General features: G+C 33.3%; 1 protein-coding gene across 1 annotated transcript in view; it reads left to right on the forward strand.

The window, feature by feature from the left end:
* Positions 1–19,568, forward strand: part of LOC141345367 (sucrase-isomaltase, intestinal-like) — an 83,924-nt gene that overhangs the window by 8,332 nt on the left and 56,024 nt on the right. The window contains exons 5-19 of the mRNA XM_073850224.1: positions 142–251; positions 329–480; positions 2,361–2,532; positions 3,748–3,847; positions 4,113–4,225; positions 6,024–6,149; positions 8,731–8,862; positions 9,034–9,150; positions 10,705–10,818; positions 13,222–13,306; positions 13,397–13,514; positions 14,577–14,748; positions 16,297–16,413; positions 16,845–16,999; positions 19,107–19,191. Coding sequence (XP_073706325.1) covers positions 142–251; positions 329–480; positions 2,361–2,532; positions 3,748–3,847; positions 4,113–4,225; positions 6,024–6,149; positions 8,731–8,862; positions 9,034–9,150; positions 10,705–10,818; positions 13,222–13,306; positions 13,397–13,514; positions 14,577–14,748; positions 16,297–16,413; positions 16,845–16,999; positions 19,107–19,191 — 1,868 coding nt within the window. The remainder of the gene's footprint in view (positions 1–141; positions 252–328; positions 481–2,360; positions 2,533–3,747; positions 3,848–4,112; positions 4,226–6,023; positions 6,150–8,730; positions 8,863–9,033; positions 9,151–10,704; positions 10,819–13,221; positions 13,307–13,396; positions 13,515–14,576; positions 14,749–16,296; positions 16,414–16,844; positions 17,000–19,106; positions 19,192–19,568) is intronic.

Genomic DNA, 19,568 nt, shown 5'->3' on the forward strand with positions numbered 1-19,568 from the left:
TCAGTTGGATTGTAGAGAAGTTTGCTTGTCCTTCTCTAAGCAATCTGACTTGAATAAGGGAGCCTTTTCCTTTAGAAACCATGTAACAAGTAGAGCAAACAGTTCACCAAGACCTCACGGAAAATGTTTGTTTTGCTGCAGATATTGAGGCCAAGCTGACAAGAATGGATGCTCCATCTCTATTTGGAGCTGATATTAAAGAGTTGACCTTCTACGCTGAAATGCAGACAGAAAACCGTCTTCGATTTAAGGTCTGTTTACAAACTGACGCAAGAAGAAGTATTAACGTGAACGTATAATGACATGCAATGTTCTCTTTGTCTACCAGATCACTGATTCTAAACAAGCCAGGTTCGAGGTTCCTCACGAACACGTGCAGTCGCTTTCAGACACTCCCAAAGGACCTCTTAAATACAGACTGGAGCTGACCCAGAAGCCATTTGGATTGAAAGTTTGGAGAACTTCTCCTGAAAAACTCCTGTGAGTTTTTCATCCTTTCTCTTTCGTTTTAACACACAGATCATATGTTGATTCTTTGAGAGCTGGGAGCATTGCTAACAATGACGCACAAGTGTTTCTTTGACTAAATGAAGAGCAATCACAACACCAAAAAGACATAAATTAGAGGCATGAATAGAACGAGGGAATTCGGCGAGGTCTGAAAGAAGCCTGAAGTAATGCAAACAAGCTTTCTGTAAAGCAGCCGGTCTTCGTTTCACTGTCTATGCGCTGCTGATAGAAATAGCTTTGTTTCCTTTTGTTATTGTCTGCCGTCATCATTGTGTTTTTGTGCACTGTTGAAAAACTGACAGGCAGGTAAAGAGCAAGTCCTGATTTATAGTTCTTAGACAAGTTTGAGTCGAATTTGATCATTTTTAAGTCAGGTCTGCTTTATGCATGTTGCATCTATCACAAAAGCAATGTATATACTTATTCGAGTGAGCTTTTTAAAGGAATGTTAAAGATATCAGAGCAACACTACATATGTGACTCTGGACCACAAAACCAGTCATAAAGGTAAATTTTTTACTGAATGGATAAGCTTTCCATTGGTTTATGGTTTGTTATGATGGGGCAATATTTGCTCGAGATACCACTATTTGATAATCTGGAATCTGAGGGTGCAAAAAAAATCAAAATACTGAGAAAATAGCCTTTAAAGTTGTCCAAATGAAGTTCTTATCAATGCATATCACTAATCAAAAATTAAGTTTTGATATATTTACGATAGGAAATGTACAAAATATCTTCATGGAACATGATCTTTACTTAATATCCTAATGATTTTTGGCATTTAAGAAAAATCACAATTTATTTTTGGCTATTGCTACAAAACATTGTATGGGTCACAATGATCGATTTTTCTTTTATCCTAAAAATCATTAGGATATTAAGTAAAGCTCATGTGCCATGAAGATATTTTATAAGATAAATTTCCTACTGTAAATATATCAAAACTTAAATTTTGGTTAGTAATATGCATTGCTACAAACTTTAAAAGCGATTTTATTTCACTATTTAGATTTTTTTTTTTTGCACCCTCAGATTCCTGATTTTCAAATAGTTGTATCTTGGCCAAATATTGTCCTATCCTAACAAACCAAACATTAACGGAAAGCTTTTTCAACTTTCAATATGTATAATGTAGAAATCTAAATGTAAAATGTACCCTTATGACTGGAATTGTGGTCCCAATCACAAATAGATTTTATTTCCTAGGAATACAACAATTTGCAACATACAGTACAGAAACAGAGCATTTTTACGAAAACTGTTTTTGGTTCTGTTTATAAGTCATTTCCTTTTACGTGACCATAGTTACGTCTGTATGTGTGTTGCAAAACAATCAGTGATCAGTATAATCTTTTATCTGATAAAAAGCATGACTTAAAAGCCTTATGATGTTTTAATCATAAGAATGCATGATTCATAGAGGTTTCAGCAAAGATTGATATATCAGAAGGATGTGTACCATATATCCGTAATATGCTCATTAAATCTTATCTGTAGTGATATTATTTTTTAAAATTCCTAATAGAGTTTTAGATAAGAAGATGCACATATCATGGAATGATTCACAGTTATCAGTTTAGGTTTTCGAGAACAGGAAATTGTTTTCCTGGTAACAGAAGATGATCTTTAGATGACCCGTCTGTCAGTACTTGTCATTTGTGCTCATGTTTTCTTGTGGTTTGAGTGTGCTTTTTCACTGTTTTTGGACCCCTCTGTATTTGACGATATCTTTGAAGGGTGAATCTATTGGTCAGTATGTTCTTGACAGGTTTCCTGACATTCACCCACAAGCCGAACTGTGCGAAGAAGAATTCTTTACACCATATCTTTCTCTCTTGCTCTTTCAGGTTTGACACGACCCTTGGGCCGCTGGTTTTTGCTGATCAGTACCTTCAGCTCTCGGCTAAGCTCCCTTCTCACAATATTTATGGACTTGGAGAGCATGTGCATCAGACCTTCCTCCATGATACCAACTGGAGAACCTGGCCTATCTTCACTAGAGATGCTTTCCCCAATGGAGTGAGTCATAACATCTAGATTTTTATGATTCCAAACCAGTATGACAGTTTCTTTAGTGAAATACAAGTTTTAGGCAAGTTTTCGAAGAATATCCTGGCCACTCTGAAGAACTGAGGATGTCAAGCTTCAAAAAGGATGCAGAAACATCATAAAAGTAGTTCATAAAACTCATGCACAATTATGTTTTTGAGTTGAACTGCCCCAACTACTAACCCCGATTTTATTTAATTTATTTATTTATTTATTTGTAATATATTTTTCGGTCAAAGATGTCAAGATGTCCACGTCAAAAGAAATGTTCAAAAGTGATTTTATGTCCATAGAAATCACATTAAATGTAAGTGTCTGCTTTTAAATTTTCAAATAAGTTTTTGGAGAATATAATGTCAACGTTTATTTGAAATAATGTTTCATTGTCATTCAGTGTAACACAAAATTTCTGTAAAAATTCAAACAACATGCTTATTCTGACTTAAGAATAAGCGTATATCAAAATATATAAAAGAACAAGCTAGTACAGTATATTGAATTTGTTTCAAATGAGTAAAAAAATCTTACTGACAAATGGGCAAAACCAAGGATAGTGGCAAATTTTAAAAATGTACAATTACAACTAAATAGTAATCCATATTTTAATATGTGAAAGAAATTTGTAATATGTCATAAATTGATTTTTGTTGTAAATATGCCTGACAAAACAAAAACAGAAATGCAATTAAATTAAATAGAAAACTTTTTTTGGAAAAACAACAATTTAAATCAGTATTACATATATTGGTTTTATGCTTAAACCCTTTTTCGTCTGTAACCCTTTTATATTTTATTTGATTTATTTTGTGTGATTTGTGTTCCAGAGAAGAAATTAGGATAATGATTGATGGTAGAAATATCATTTTTTTTTTGTGAGCTTTTCCTTTAATGAGCTATTTTGAGCTGAATTAACTCATTTAAATGACTTTACTTGGTATAACCCAATGTAACAGGTTGATTTTTGTCATATTAACTAGTTTTTGAAAAAACTAAACCAAGTCATTTGAACATTTCACATAAAGCGCATTTTGTAGGTTTTCTTACAAACAGGACCTTTAAGGTCACTGTCTGTGTAGGATTATCCTGGCATTTGTATATCAGGTTCATGAGACATAAATGTCCCAATAACTTGATTAAAAGGTTGAAATTTGCCATTATAAACCTTAATGTCTTTTCCTACCGCAGGGCACGCACAACCTGTACGGCCACTACCCCTATTTCACATGTCTGGAAGATGCAAGCGGCCAATCCTTTGGTGTTTTCCTCATGAACAGCAATGCTATGGGTAAACAGACCCTCTCTTGAGTAATTTTATTGTGTCATTGCGATGGCTTTTTTTTTTTTTTTTTTTTTTGCATTGCTGGTCACAGACGTGAGCTTTGCTGTGGGCTGAAGTCATAATCTTTAATACAATGATTTGTGATGTCTGTGCACAGCATGTATAGTGTGTTTTGGTATGTTTGTAGGTTTGGAATGGCAGCTTTTGTTAAAGGTTAGCAAATTAGAGCAATTTAAGTTGTTTATGTCTGTCTGCTCATGTCTGTGTGCAGAGGTGACAGTCCAGCCTGCTCCGGCCGTAACCTTCCGGACTATCGGAGGGGTTTTGGACTTCTACATCCTGGTCGGAGAAACACCGGAAGCAGTGGTGGACGAGTTCACAAAGGTGAGCCTTGCAGGCGGATATGAATAAAAATACCAGTGACGCTTGTGGGAGAAATGTAAACACTTTAGAAATGTTTTTTCATGGAACAGATACAGGGTCATTTCATTATCTTTCTGGTAATTTCTCCACTTTCCAATTGGTTTAAGAGTAAAATCTTATTAAAATAGAAAAAAAATCTAATTGATATCTTGTGTATTCATTTTACAGATACAGTTTATTCTCTCACAAATGTGATGCATTAGTACATATTCCTGGAAATATTTTTAACAAAAAACTAGAATTCATTAGACAGAAATACTTTATTCTTATTGGTCAGTTGTAATACTGATCATTTGTAGTCCAATGTTTTAGTAAAATAACTATAAAAAAAAAAAAAAAATATATATATATATATATATATATATATAACTACAAATATTTTAAATCGTAAGTTATAACTATTATGAATTATAATCATAAAATATTGAATTTTTTATTATATAATCATTTATTACACAAGTCTTGATAAACTGCATAGGCCCTGGTTAAAATATTATTTTATTTCTTTTTAAATCACTTAAATATTTGCTGTCAAGTTATCATTGTTAATGAAAACTAAAATCATTATAAGAAATTATTAAAATGTGAACTGAAATAAGACAATATAAATAAAAATGCTTTTTAAAAACATTTGCCAAGACATCATTTCTCATTTTCTTTCTAGTAGTGAAAAAAATAAGAAAAATAAAATATAAAAAATGTCCTGTAGACCAAAAGAAAACTAAAAAAGAAAGAAAAGATAAAGATGTTGAAAAAAAATACAATACAAATGACAAAACACCCAGTGAAATTACTAAAACTTTAATTTAAATATCATATAAAAAATTAAAACCACACAAATATTTTCTGTCAGTTTCAAGTGATTATTGTTAACAAAAACTATAATCATCAAAAAAATGTTTTATTAAAATCTAAACTAAAATAGAAGACAACATAAAATAGCTTTTATTTTAAATAAAATGCTAGTTAGCTATTAAAATGTAAACTGAAATAAAAGACAAAGCTAAAAACTAAAAATGAAATAAATTAAAAACTAAAAAAATAATAATAAAAAAAAATAAAAATAAAAATAAATACAAATGTCAAAACACCCAACAAAATTACTAAAACTTTAATTTAAGGTTATATAGAAATTTCAAATCACATTAAAATTTGCTGTTAGTTTCAAGTTATTATTTTTAACAAAAACTAATATCATTAAAAATATATATTAATATATGAACTAAAATAAATTACAATAAAAAAGTGCATTATTTTTTTCATTTCAGCTAATTGCCAAGACATAATTTCTCTTTTTTTTTTTCTAGTAGTGAAAAAACTAAAACTAACATTGAAAAAAAAAAAATATATATATATATATATACCTATATAGATCAAAAACCCTTAGGAAAAAAAAGAAAATATTGAAAATTACTAAAACTTCAGAAAATATAACAAAAAACTTGTTCAAAATATTTATAAAAATGAAAATAATGCAACAGTGATACTAAAATAACTCTGCTCTAATTATGTATTTCTTACTTTATTTATTAGTAAGTACCCATAATAAGCAGTTAACCATCATTATTGCAAAATAAATCCTGACAGGGTGATCAGGATCATACTATGAACTTCTTACCAAAACTTGATCAATGCTAAATGACATTAGCTCTTGCCGAAGGTTGAAGTTTAATCATATAGGCCCAAATGAGGCTTCCAGATTAGCCTGAGGGAGTCCTGTGATGTTCAGCGTGTTTTACATTGCTTTATGTGTCTCCAGCTGATTGGCAGGCCCTTCATCCCTCCATACTGGTCTCTGGGCTTCCAGCTCTCTCGTTGGAACTACGGCAGCCTGGCGGAGGTGAAGAAAGTCGTGGATAGAAATCGACAGGCCGGCTTTCCGTATGTAAGTGCCAGGAACAGAAGGAGGATTCTCACTTTGTTCTACAAAAACTTGAATCCACCCAGTACTTCAAAGCCACAATCAAGAGCACGGAACAAAGCTCACCGATTCATGAATAATGACTCCACATATGTGCATTTCACCTATACATGCAGTTAGAAGCGTTTAGCACCTTATGTTGGGGCTCTAATTGCCGAAAGATGGACTGAAGCTCGATGTTTGATGTAATTCATACAAAGAGGGCATTAGCATGTCAGGATATTGCATCTCTGCCTGATTAGCATTAGAAAATTACTGGCAGGAGAATCTCACCATCTGCTGATGGTTGATGGAAGTCAGGCCTTCCAGAAAAATCAAAACAGACAACAGTGATTCTACAATGTTAGTATGCAAAAGAGGCATTAGACAGTGTAGAGGCTGAAGGTGCTGATTCGAAAGGATGAGACTTCAATGTTATAGTGAAACGTATGAACATTAACAACCTGTTTACACTTAAAGGGATGGTTCACCCAAAAATGAAAATTCTGTCAGTAATTACTCACCCTCATGTCGTTCCAAACCTGTAAGGCCTTCATCTTTGGAACGCAAATTAAGATATTTGTGATGAAATCCGAGAACTTTTTGACCCTGTATAGACAGCAAAGCAACTACCAATTTTACTTAATTTTCATGCTACAAGAATAGTTTTAAAAGAATCGTTATTTTATTACTAATGTTCTTCACGCTAAAAGAGTGAAACTTCTAGGGCTGGGCGATATGGGCAAATAATTTTTCATATCAGTTGATATTAATAATTGTTTAAAAAAGTTTAAAGGCAGATTTTTTTTCTCCAATGTGAAAGTTGTAAAAACCAGACTGTTAATTGTGGTTTTAAACTATTCTTTATGGTCAGAACATGACAAACACTTGATGTTTTTGAATTCTTTACACTTTTCCAGTCATTTTACCTTAAAAAAAATGTAAAATAATAATAAAATACATCTTCTAATGAGAAATATTGTTTCAAATCAGGAAACAGGTTTGTGTTGCATTAATAATAATATATTTTTTTGTCTTTTAGAAATGCACATTTTATAATAGCTTGAGTTAGGATGCAGATGTAGATTTATGTTCATTATCAAAATCAGCAATATGGGTAAAAATTGTAGTAACCATTTTTATATGGCAAAATGTAATTATTTTGACTCTTTTGAGTTTTTTTTATTTTTTATTAAACATTGGTCTTCCATAGTAGCATACATTTACATCATGATAATCACAGTTAAAACCACAAAAATAGCACCTCAATACCATGGTAAAAATATAATATAGTTTTTATGTATTAGTATGAAAAACAGTAGTCTAAATTTAGTATAAATGCATAAACGCTACAGCTTAATCACATAAAAATACTGTATTTATATTCCATTACTCCTCCTTCAATACATTTAATGCATGTCTACATTAATAATATAATAAAATTCCAGTGTTGTTTTTGACAGCCATCTTAGATTTAGTCTTAGTCTTAGTCATTTGGACTGAAATGCTTATTAGTTTTAGTCAAATTTTAGTCACTTCTATATGTGATAGTTTTAGTCCAATTTTAGTCAACGAAAAGTCAAAAAGGTTTTAGTCTAGTTTTAGTCAAAAAAGGGGAAAAGGTCTTTTAACAAATTAATGTAGGTCAGTAAGTATTTTGCTGTTTGGTAGTGTCACTTATAAGTTGTGAAAATAGCAGATCTATAGTTCAACACAATGTGAGCTTCCGGATCGACTATTTTCACCAATAATTACAATAATGAAGGAATGGTTTTAGACATAAAAGACATATATTTGAAATACACCCATAGGTCCTCTCACCGTTTGCGACCACCCTGTGTGCAAACTGCCGCCATCATGGTTAATCGTCTGTCTGTCTGTGTGACAAAAATTATACTAATATGGCAAAGAGTATTTAATGCTAAAACGGCTTGCCATAGCGGCAGATACTTTTTCGGTTTTAATTGGCATGCACAATAAGCAGAAATGTCATGCATTTTAAACGTCTGACGGACCACCCACTAACATTTTCGTCTATTCTCGTCTCGTCATGTTTTAGTCATCAACGAGCCATTTTTATCTCGTCATCGTCTCGTTATCGTCATGAAAAAAAGTGGCGTCAACGAAATGATTTCGTCATCGTCATCGTTGACGAAAACAACACTGTAAAATTCAACAAGAATACTCACATTTCTCACACAATACCATGGTGCATTTAATGCTACAACATTAAAACTATGGTAAATTTGGGGATTTGTAGATCAAAAAGCCTTTTGACTGTATCACAGCGAGATAAACGGTCCAAATGGTGTGCTTTAAATGACTAGTGCTCTTTTGTTCCACCTTTGCCGCATAAACGTTATATTTAAACATGACGTTTATTGAACTCTTGTTTTCGTTTATCGAGGAAATTTATATTGCATGACAATTACTGTTATCAATTTATTACCCAGTCCTAGTAACTTCCATAATTAGACATTGTGAAACAGGATATTCAAATAGAGGAGACTTTGATTTCATGTAGATTAAACCAGGACTCGAAGGCGATCATTATTTTGTCTTCCAGGATGTCCAGTACACTGATATTGACTACATGGAGGACAAAAAGATCTTCACCTATGATATGGAGAAATTTGCAGAGCTGCCTCAGTTTGCTGACTACATGCATGATGCAGGGCAGAAATACATCATCATACTGGTGAGCCATTGGTATTGCAGTTTCATTTATGCTGTGGTTCAGAGTTTTATAGGTTGTTGTATAAGTTACAGTAGTTCTATGTTTTGGACAAGTTTTGAGTCATACATTTCAACTCCTTGCCATATTTGATTTTGTGCAGTTGAACACCTCTAAACCTTTTCTTATTGGTAGGACCCTGCCGTATCCACTGGTCAAAGGATAAACGGACCCTATGAAGCACTTGACAGGGGACATGCAGCAAAGGCTTGGGTCACTGAACCAGATGGAGAAACACCTCTACTAGGACAGGTAAGATACTCCATAGATGTTGGTTAACTGTTAGGGACGCACCGAAATGAAAATTCCTGGGCGAAGAACAAATTGAAAAACTGAGCTGAAGGCCAAAGGCCAATTACCAAACACGTTTTGTTGTATTTTGCCATTTTTTTCCCCCTTGCATAAATCAAATAGCCAAAATGTGCATTATACAGTTTCGTAAATTACGTTTAAAAAAATCTATTACAAAACAACAATTTAAAAATATTTACTTAACACTGAAGTTTTTTTAACATTCTAGTAGACATTATAGCCTACCAACAAAGCACAATTTAACTTAAAATTAATAAGTTAGTAATGATTTATATATGTTTGGTTTTAGTAGTTTTTGTAGTATCTGAATTTTTGTACTGATATAGACAGATAACATATCGTATACTAAAGGGCCATTGAATGCTTGAATCTGATTGGCTGAAGAACGTTCTGATGGTGTGCATTATTTTCATGGAAACGCACGGCGAACGTAGTTCCAGGCAGCTCTTGACCGCATTACATGTCTATATCACTTCGCCACAGATTTCAGTCATTTCAAAGGTCCTTGCGGCCCAAAACGGCAAAATAACCAAAACCCACAACGGCACTGGCAAAACAAATAAACTGAATAATCAGTAGAATTAAAATGGCAGATTATTTCCATGTTTTTGCCACAAAAGCACATACTCTATTTCTCCCACTCTCTCTCCCTCACAGACACACACATACAGATAGCACACACGTTAGCACACGTGCTAATGTTGTTAGCGCTGCTCTGAGGATTAACACTCTTAAACTACATGACAGTTCTCACATGCGACGTAACAATGGCGTGGTCTTGAAGAAAATTAACTTAAAGTTTCACTATCAGTAGAGAGGATACTGCCGATCACTGTTGAGAGATGCACAAACTTGAGAGAGGTGATTTACAAGCTTAATCTCTCTCTCCCTCTCTCTTTCTGTCTTGTGTAAACGTGTAAAAGAAAAAAAATAGAATAGGTATTTAGAATAAGTTAAGAGACGTCAAATAAGTAAATGATTGAATGAAGAACATCTGGAGTTGCCATGTGATTTGCCATGAGAGAGATCATTAATTTACCATCTGTAACCTTGAGTTAGATCATATATCAGTCAGAACAATAAGGCACATATCACATGGCAATAATATCACTTGTGATTATTTAGCCGATTAAGCACAGGCAGATGCTAATTGCTTTTTTATGGTTTTACTTCAGGTCAGTGTTTGCATTGATTTTGCATTAGAGTTTAATATCACGCTTTCATGCAGCTCAGAGTCAAGCTAGATGAGAGAGAGAACAGAACTCAAGAGGGAAAATAAATGCCAGTGGCTTGAAAACTTAAAGACATAAATAAAAGGCAACATGTAGACGGGCAGTTTTTTTTTTTTTTTTTTGTGGTGATAAATGTCATCTGTGACCAATTGTTAATGAGTGAATCTCTTGAAACATGGGCATTTTACACAAATAACCAAAAGAAAAAGCAAGTGTATATTTATTTATTTATTTTCATTTACGCAATTTCATTGTGTCACAGGTCTGGCCAGGGGAAACCGTGTTTCCTGACTACACTAACCAGGCTTGCATTGACTGGTGGGTTGATGAAATTTCACGTTTCTACAAGGAAGTCAAGCATGATGCTCTCTGGATTGTAAGTAACCCAGAGATCATTACCCGTGAGCAAATATTGAACCTAATCATTTTCCGACTTGGTGGAAAGGTCACGAAAGGTCATGAAAAATATTCAGATTCTGATCTCCAACTTCCTACAAATCTCCGAATCAATACTATATATGTCACTGCATCAATATGTATTAATCATGATATTCGAACACAGCAAATCTCTAAACATCTGATCTAGAATACAATATGAACCGCAAAAGCTTTTAAGTCAACATGAAATCAAAATCGACCAGGCTTACAGTGGTAATTCATCAATATATAGCTCTTTGACAGTGCATATAATTTCAAAGACTCTACAGAAAAATCAAGAAGCCACAAACCACATTTTACACCAACTAATCAATTCCTGATTGATAAAATCAAGTCTCGCTGAATATTTTGATTTATTAAAAGTAAAATGGTTGCGAATGCCATTTCATGTTGACTTTATCTCTAAACATCTGGGCCTGTATTCACAAAACCTCTTAAGGCTAAAAGTAGCTCTTTAAAAACCTTGAAAATAATGGGCATGTCAATCCTAAATTTAGGACTTCTAATTTTTTGCTCTAAGAGTATTTCACAAAGAGTTTTAGCGCTAAAACTAGCTTCTAAATTTGTGAAATTTTAGGCGTAGTGAGGAGGACTCCTAAGTCACTAAGACCAAATCACAAACTGCACTGCAAAAATGCTTTTCTTACTTAAGAATTTTTTGATATTTTGGCTGGAAACAAGACAAAAAATCTAAGTCAAGAAGGAGTAAAAATTATTGTTTTCATAAAAAACAAGTGAAAATTAAGTGCATTTTAAAAATAATCTTGTTTTTTGTTTGAAATAAGATTTTTTTTGCTTGCCCCATTGGCAGATTATCAATCTCAATAAATTTTTGGCTTGTTTTTTTCTGAAAACAAGAAAATAATGTTTATTTGTCTAGAAAATAAGAATTTAAGAATTTTTATTTAGATATTTTGGCTGGAAACAAAACAAAAAATATAAGTAAGAAAATCATTTTTTGCAGTGTCCCTCCTTGCTGAAAAAAAAATTAATAATAATACAAATCATCACTAAAATTCTAATGGTTTCCACAACAAATACCATTACATGTTCCGTTAGGATTTAGTGGTTCCTAGCAAGCCACCAAAAGAAGGCGACCAATTACCATTAGAGAACAACAGGCACCATTACAGTTTTCATTAAAACCAGTACAATTCCTATTATAATCAGTAAAATCATTAAAAAATCTATGATTTTTTTTTCATCAGGGCAAAAATGTGCGTTGCCAGCAATCTGCCTTCGGAACATAAACATTTTAGAAACAAGCTAGATTTATTTGGATCTTTTTTTTGGTTTTGGAGGTTATCCCAAATCCCAAATTTATTTTTGTTTTCATTACCAAGTTGGACAAGATTTAACAGCTGTTTTAGCATCCAGTTTTTTTTTTTTTTACATTTGCATATCTTTCTATCAGCCATGATTATTTTACTCTGTTAATTAAAAGGCTGCTTATATGCACATCAGCTAATTGTTTATGAGAAGCACATATTTTTAGTTATTGACACAGCCTGCATTTTAAAATCGGGATCGGCACTTTTCTTTCAAAAACAAAAGTAATGTCATCCTCTGTCTTCAGCGGCTCAGATGTCGAGAGTAAATGACGACTGCTATGTTCATTATTACATCCAACAACAGAACACCTCAATCAGAGACATTCTTGTCTTCCCCTGCACCTGAGTCGACACAATGGCGATCGTTTCAGCTCGGTGAGGGCGGGTCTAAGGTAAAGCGCTCGTGTCAATCAACTATCCTGGGAGCGGTCTCTGTCAGTGTGGTGTGACACCAACAAGAAGCTGAGAATGACCCAATTTTAAAGGGGATATTACTTTTAAAGATTAAAAAAATACCACTGGGTGGATTTTAATATGGTAGGGTGGTTGTGTACACAAACTGCCAACACACATTAATGTTCAAACAACATGTAAAAGTGAGTTTTGCATCCGATGACCCCTTTAAGAGAAAACTCTTAGCTAAAAACTTTTACTGCTATTTAGGAGAACTCTTAGTAGTAAGATGAAATGTTTTGTGAATACGGGCCATGAACCACAAAAATCAACATGAAATCAAAATCTCAAAAAAAAATCAAAAATCTCTTTGACAGTGCGTATAATTTCAAAGACACTCTACAGAAAAATTTTACAGCCACATTTTACACCATCTATTCAATTACTGATTGATGAAATCAATACTCGCTGAATATTTTTATTTATAAATAGGAAAACGGTTGCGAATGCCATTTCGTGTTGACTTTAAAGCCTCCCTAGAGGGTTTGGCTTTAATCTCGAGACAATTAGCCACCTGAATTAGGGAGCGCTGAACTAATTGCTGTTTCATTTCTAAGGACATGAATGAGGTGGCCAGTTTCGTGAAGGGAAGCATCAAAGGCTGCGCTGATAACAAACTCAACTATCCTCCATTCACTCCTCGTGAGTCTCAAATGCATCTGTAACTAGATTTATGGCAAGTGTTTTGTCAGTATCTGTAAATATCCGTCTTCTTCATTTCCGCCTCTACAGAAATCCTTGATGACCTGATGTACAGTAAGACCTTATGCATGGATGCTAAACACAAATGGGGAAACCACTATGATGTGCACAGTCTCTATGGGTACTCTATGGTCCTGGCCACTGACAAGTAAGTGTTGGTTTTTTCACACTTTGTATGCAAATGATCTCTGATGCTGCTTGCAAGTCTTGTCAGAATGTTTAATGCAGATGGATAGTCATATATTAATTGTGTTATCATAAACGTGATGAATTCTGAATTATGTTTTTGAATCATTTCATAGTGGCTGTAGGATGTTGTGAATGTTGTGAACTAAATAATAGTTTATTTATATATATACCCTTTATAGTTTATTTATAGAGAGAGAGGTTAATGTAATTTTTTTATTTCATAATGCATATAATAGATTAGGGAAACACATTAAAAGCTTTAATGTCTATAATAGTGATTCTTCTGATAAAAATAAATGTATTTAAATTATATCAATAGTATTTTTGTATTCTTCAGCAAAGCCTTTAATATATTTCCTAAGAAATATAGGAAGTTAATGCAAGAAAAGAGTGCATGAAGAAATTGTGCTTTCATATTGTTATTTTTTTACATTTTATTTTCCAAAGGATTTGTTTTTTTTTTTTTTAATCTATGTAATGAGGTCAGTTGAATGCAAAAATTCTAATCCTTTTTTTTTTCCTTCACTAGTGCATTCAGTAGATGATTAAGAAACATGTTAACAACTCAAAAAGTTTTTGAATTGATGTATTTGATGAATGTTGGACAGCTCACAACAGGTGTTAGTCAGTCACAGCATTGGTGACTCAAGCGGCGTCACCCGTGACTCAGTGTTTCACTAACGTATGGCCGGTATTGTCATATGACAGGATGTTCTCCTCAAAGGGGGGTGATGAGAGTTAAGTTGTATCATGCTTGTTCTTGTTTTCCCTCCTTTTATTTTCAGCAGGAAATCTGTTTTACTCATCTTGTAATTTCTACATCATTGATTTGTTCCACTCTCGTTCCTCTACGCCCCCTCTCTCATTCAGCTAAACTCCCACATGTAACTCCTGCCTGCGTGTTTGTCATCTCTATGCTTTCCTAGGCCACCCAACGGCTTTGTGTCTTTCCAATATTGTCATTCATTTTATTGTGGTGCCAACACTCCCTATACATCTAATACTGTGTTTTTGCTTCCAGGGCTGCAAAAGCAGTGTTTGGGAATAGCCGTTCCATGGTCTTTAGCCGCTCCTCCTTCCCTGGGGTGGGCAAGTACGCTGGGCACTGGTTGGGCGACAACGGCGCCAATTGGAATGACATAAAGTGGGCGATACCTGGCATGCTGGAGTTTAACCTCTTTGGCGTCCCTTACGTAAGTAGTTCAACTCCGAACAAAATGTCTTTTCCAACAAGGGTAATTGATGGTCAACATCAGTATGTCTTCATAACACAACAGCCCCACTGAGAGACATGGAAAGTGTTTGGAGAAAGCTTTTGGCTTTGATTGAGTTTCCATGAAATGCAATGAGAAATTGAATGGGCATTTGGACTCCGTGTTCAGGTTGAATTGAGTTAACATTGACTGGCCGACTCAACAGTCAGATCCAATAAATTTATCATGGGACGGATGATGTAAACATTTGTTGCTGCGCAATATTACCTGATCGCCAAGCTTATTGTGATTTTCTATTTTGAGGTAAATCATCTACGACCAGTTATTATTGTTATTATACAGTACTCAACTGGCCCCTTTTGCCCAGAGGTTGATCTGTCGTAGATTTAGGAGTTCTCACTTTTATTGATTTTTATTGAATTATTAACATTGTCTAAGGTCTTTCTCAGAAAACTTAATGGAGTTGAAATACTTACTAGTTGATAATTCATAAAAGTATAAAGCTATAAAATATAATAAATACAAATATTTAGAAATATATATATAAATAAGAATTCATGTTGAATTTCATATTGGCAAAAATATTTGTTCGTATAGAAAATCTTGTGAGATTGTGCTAAAGTCAGTTTAATGCAATGAAACAAATCAATGAATCAAACTATTTTAAAAATGTACAAAAGTGATTTTATGTCCATAAAAAGCACATTAAATGTAAAGTGTCTGCTTTTAAGGTTTCAAATGTTTTTGGAGAATAAAATGTTGAAATAATGTTACATTGTCATTCAGTGTAACACAATACTTATGTAAAAGTTCAAACAACATGCTTATTCTGAAAAGCATAAAGGACAATATTATTTAATTTAAAGCAGTATTGCGCGTATTGTTTACATGCTTAAACCCTTATTTTTTGTATTTTTTTAATGAAATAAGTTGAATGCAAGCAAATTGAAATTGGATTTTTTTTAGGTTAGTTGAGTGCAAGATTTTTTTTACCCAGTGCATGCAGCAGATGATTAAGAAACATGTTAACAACAAAAAATGTTTTTTTTAAATAATTTATTTTTGTCTTTATTTTGAGTCTTTTTTTCTGAGGAGAAACATATGAGAACTTAAGAAGAAGACTTATGAAAATGACTTCATATTTTATGCTTTTAATTAATAAAATAATAGCCAAAAATACATTGTATGGGTCAAAATTATCGATTTTTCTTGTATGCCAGAAATCATTAGGATATTATGTAAAGATTATGTTTAAAGAAGATGCTTTGTAAATTTCCTACCATAAATATATCAAAACTTAATTTTTGATTAGTAATATGCATAGCTAAGAACTTCATTTGGACAAATTTAAAGGCGATTTTCTCAGTATTTGGATTTTTTTTTGCACCCTCAGATTCTAGATTTCCAAATAGTTGTATCTTGGCCAAATATTGTCCTATCCTAACAAACCGTACATCAATGGAAAGCTTATTTAGGAAGTGTTTGAGAAAATAAGAAGTGGCTTTTTCTCATGATGTTGTTCTGCAGATCGGCGCGGACATCTGTGGCTTCTTCGACGACTCTGAGGAGGAGCTTTGCACACGTTGGATGCAAGTGGGCGCATTCTACCCCTTCAGCCGCAACCACAACGCGGAAGGTTATGCGGTACGTATCGCCAAATAAATACTCAGTCTCAAAGTGTACGAATCTCCTTCCTCTTCAAGCATCTTTGCTACGTGTTTCTGGCCTGATGGTGATGCTCTGAATTGTAAACGTGTCCTCTCTCTTTAAATGCTATTTGTGGAAGATTTATTTCTCTAATCATTATTGTGAGATTGGCGTGAGAGAAGCAATCAGACCTCCGGAGCGAGAGTTTGAGAGGGCAAATGAGGATGAATGGAAAATTATATTCTTGGTGAAATTAGATGAATAAGATTTGACCTTTTAGTCGGAGAGTAATCATTCCATGGCTGTCTCCGCGACCGATGGCTCTCCGCCATGATGAACATATTATCAGTATCCACACAGTAAAATCCATTTCTCTCTTTGCTCTTCAGCTTACTCGCCCTGACTGGTTTTATGTCCCTTTCTAACAGGACCAGGACCCTGCATCATACGGTCCTAATTCTCTTGTGGTGAACACCACCAGGCACTACATGAACATCAGATACACCCTCTTGCCGTACCTCTACACTCTGTTCTACAAGGCCCATGTTAACGGAGAGACCGTAGTGCGTCCCTTGATGCACGAGTGAGTTCAAACGCATACAAACAGCAGTGTGACAGTTTCAGCCGCGACAAACAGCTTGTGTTAGTCCTGTTCGTGAATGTCATGTATTTCTTTATGACATAAGAGGTGTGTGTAGAACTTAATACATTTATTTTAGTTTAATTCACCAACTTAATTGTTTTAAGTAAATGCACCACCATTCAAACGTTTTATTAAATTAGTATTTAGCAAGGATTCATCAAATTGATCAAGTGATGGTAAAGACATTTATAATATTACAAACGATTTCCATTTCAAATATAAGCTGTTCTTTTGAACTGTATATTCATCAGAGAATCCTAAAGAAAATATTACAGTTTCCACAATAATTTGAAGCTGCACAACTGGTTTTAGAAATGATAATAAGAAATGTTTCTTGAGCCAGGCCCATGGGCCATGTGACACTGAGTTTTTTGTTTTGTTTTGGCTTGTTTTGTTTTGTTTTATTTATTTATTTATTTTTGCTTTGACTTATTGTTTTGTCATGTTTTGGCATGATTTTGTTTGTTTGCTTTGTTGTTGTTTTTTGTCTTGTTTTGGCATGTTTTGCTTTGCCTTTTTTTTTTATCTTGTTTTGATATGTTTTGTCTTGTTTTATGTTTTTTTTTTTTTTTTTTTTTTTTTGATTTTTTTTGTTCTGTTTCATTTGTTTGCTTTGCTTTGTCTTGTTTTGGCATGTTTTATTTGTTTAATTGTTTTTGTCTTGTTTTGGCATGTTTTTGTTCTGATTTGTTTGCTTTGTTTTGTTTTGCTTTATCTTGTTTTGTTTGTTAGTTTGATGTGTTTTTGTCTTATTTTGGCATGTTTTTTTATTTTGTTTTGCTTGGCCTTTTTATCTTGTTTTGATATGTTTTGTCTTGTTTTCGTATCTGTTGTCTTGTTTTATGTTTTTTGTTTTTATTATTTATTCATTAGATTTTTATGACTTTTTTTGTTCTGTTTCATTTGTTTGCTTTGTCTTGTTTTGCTTTCTTTGTTTTGTTTGTTTGATTGTTTTTTTTTTTGTCTTGTTTTGGCATGTTTTTTGTTCTGATTTGTTTGTTTTGTTTTGCTTTATTTTGTTTTGTTTGTTAGTTTGATGTGTTTTTGTCTTGTTTTGCTTTGCCTTTTTTTATCTTGTTTTGATATGTTTTGTCTTGTTTTCATATCTTTTGTCTTGTTTTATGTTTTTTTATTTGTTAATTTGATTTTTTTAATGTTTTTTGTTCTGTTTTATTTGTCTTGTTTTGGCATGTTTTTTGTTCTGATTTGTTTGTTTTGTTTTGCTTTATCTGGTGTTGTCTTGTTTTGGCATGTTTTGTTTGCTAGTTTGAATTGTTTTTGTCTTGTTTTGGCATGTTTTTTGTTCTGTTTTGTTTATTATGTTTGGCTAGGCCTTTTATCTTGTTTTGTTATGTTTTGTCTTGTTTTCGTATATGTTGTCTTGTTTTATGTTTTTTTGTTATTTATTAATTGTTAATTTGATTTTTATGACTGTTATGTTTCATTTGTTTTTTTTTGTTCTGGTTTGTTTGCTTTGTTTTGGTATGTTTTGTTTGATTGTTTTTTGTCTTGTTTTGGTGTGCTTTTTGTTGTGTTTAATTTGTTTGCTGTGTTTTGTTTTGCTTTGCCTTATTTTATCTTGTTTTGGCATGTTTTTGTTTGCTTTGTCTTGTATTTTGTTTTGGCATGTTTTCTCTTGTTTTATGTTTTTTGTTTTGTATTGTTTGTTAATTAGATTTTAGACTAATAGTTTTGTTTGTTTGCTTTTTGTTTTGCTTTATCTTTTCTTTTGTTTTGGCATGTCTTGTTTTGTTTATTTGATTTTTGTCTTGTTTTGGCATTTTTATTGTTTTGTTTTGTTTTGCTTGGTCTTGTATCTTGTTTTGATTTGTTTTGGCATGTTTTGCCTTGTCCGTTTGCATGTTTTTTGGTTTGCATTGTTTGTTAATTCAATTGTTTGCTTTGTTTTGTTATGCTTTTTCTTGTTTTTTTCTTGTTTTGGCATGTTTAGTTTAGTTTGTTTGTTTAATTTATTATTTCCTGTATTAACCTTATGCTGTATCAGGATTCAGGAACTGCTTTATAATAACTGTTTCCCACTCTGCAGGTTTTATTCCGACAGTAAAACCTGGGCATTGCACAAACAGTTCATGTGGGGAGCACATCTTCTCATCACACCTGCACTGGATCCTGTGAGTGAACACACACACACACACACACACACACACACACACACACACACACACACACACACACACACACACACACACACACACACACTCACACTCACACACTGTTGCATGACTTCCTGTGGGCCCATGTGGATGACCTCCTCTGGGACGAATGCGAGGAAGATGGGACTTTTTCTCACTCTTTTCATTTCCATCTCCTCCTTTTCTCTCTTTCTAATGAGATCGTCGACCTCATTATGAAGAAATTAGAACTGAATATAGATCGCGGCCATGTGAAAATGGGTGATGAATTGTTTGAAGAGTCTAATGTGGCTTCGTGCATTTTATCAAGAATATGACTGAAACAGGCTCTTCATGTTCAAAGAGCTTCCCACGAG

This window comes from Garra rufa, chromosome 11 (genome assembly GCF_049309525.1).
Source record: "Garra rufa chromosome 11, GarRuf1.0, whole genome shotgun sequence".
Lineage (NCBI taxonomy): Eukaryota > Metazoa > Chordata > Actinopteri > Cypriniformes > Cyprinidae > Garra > Garra rufa.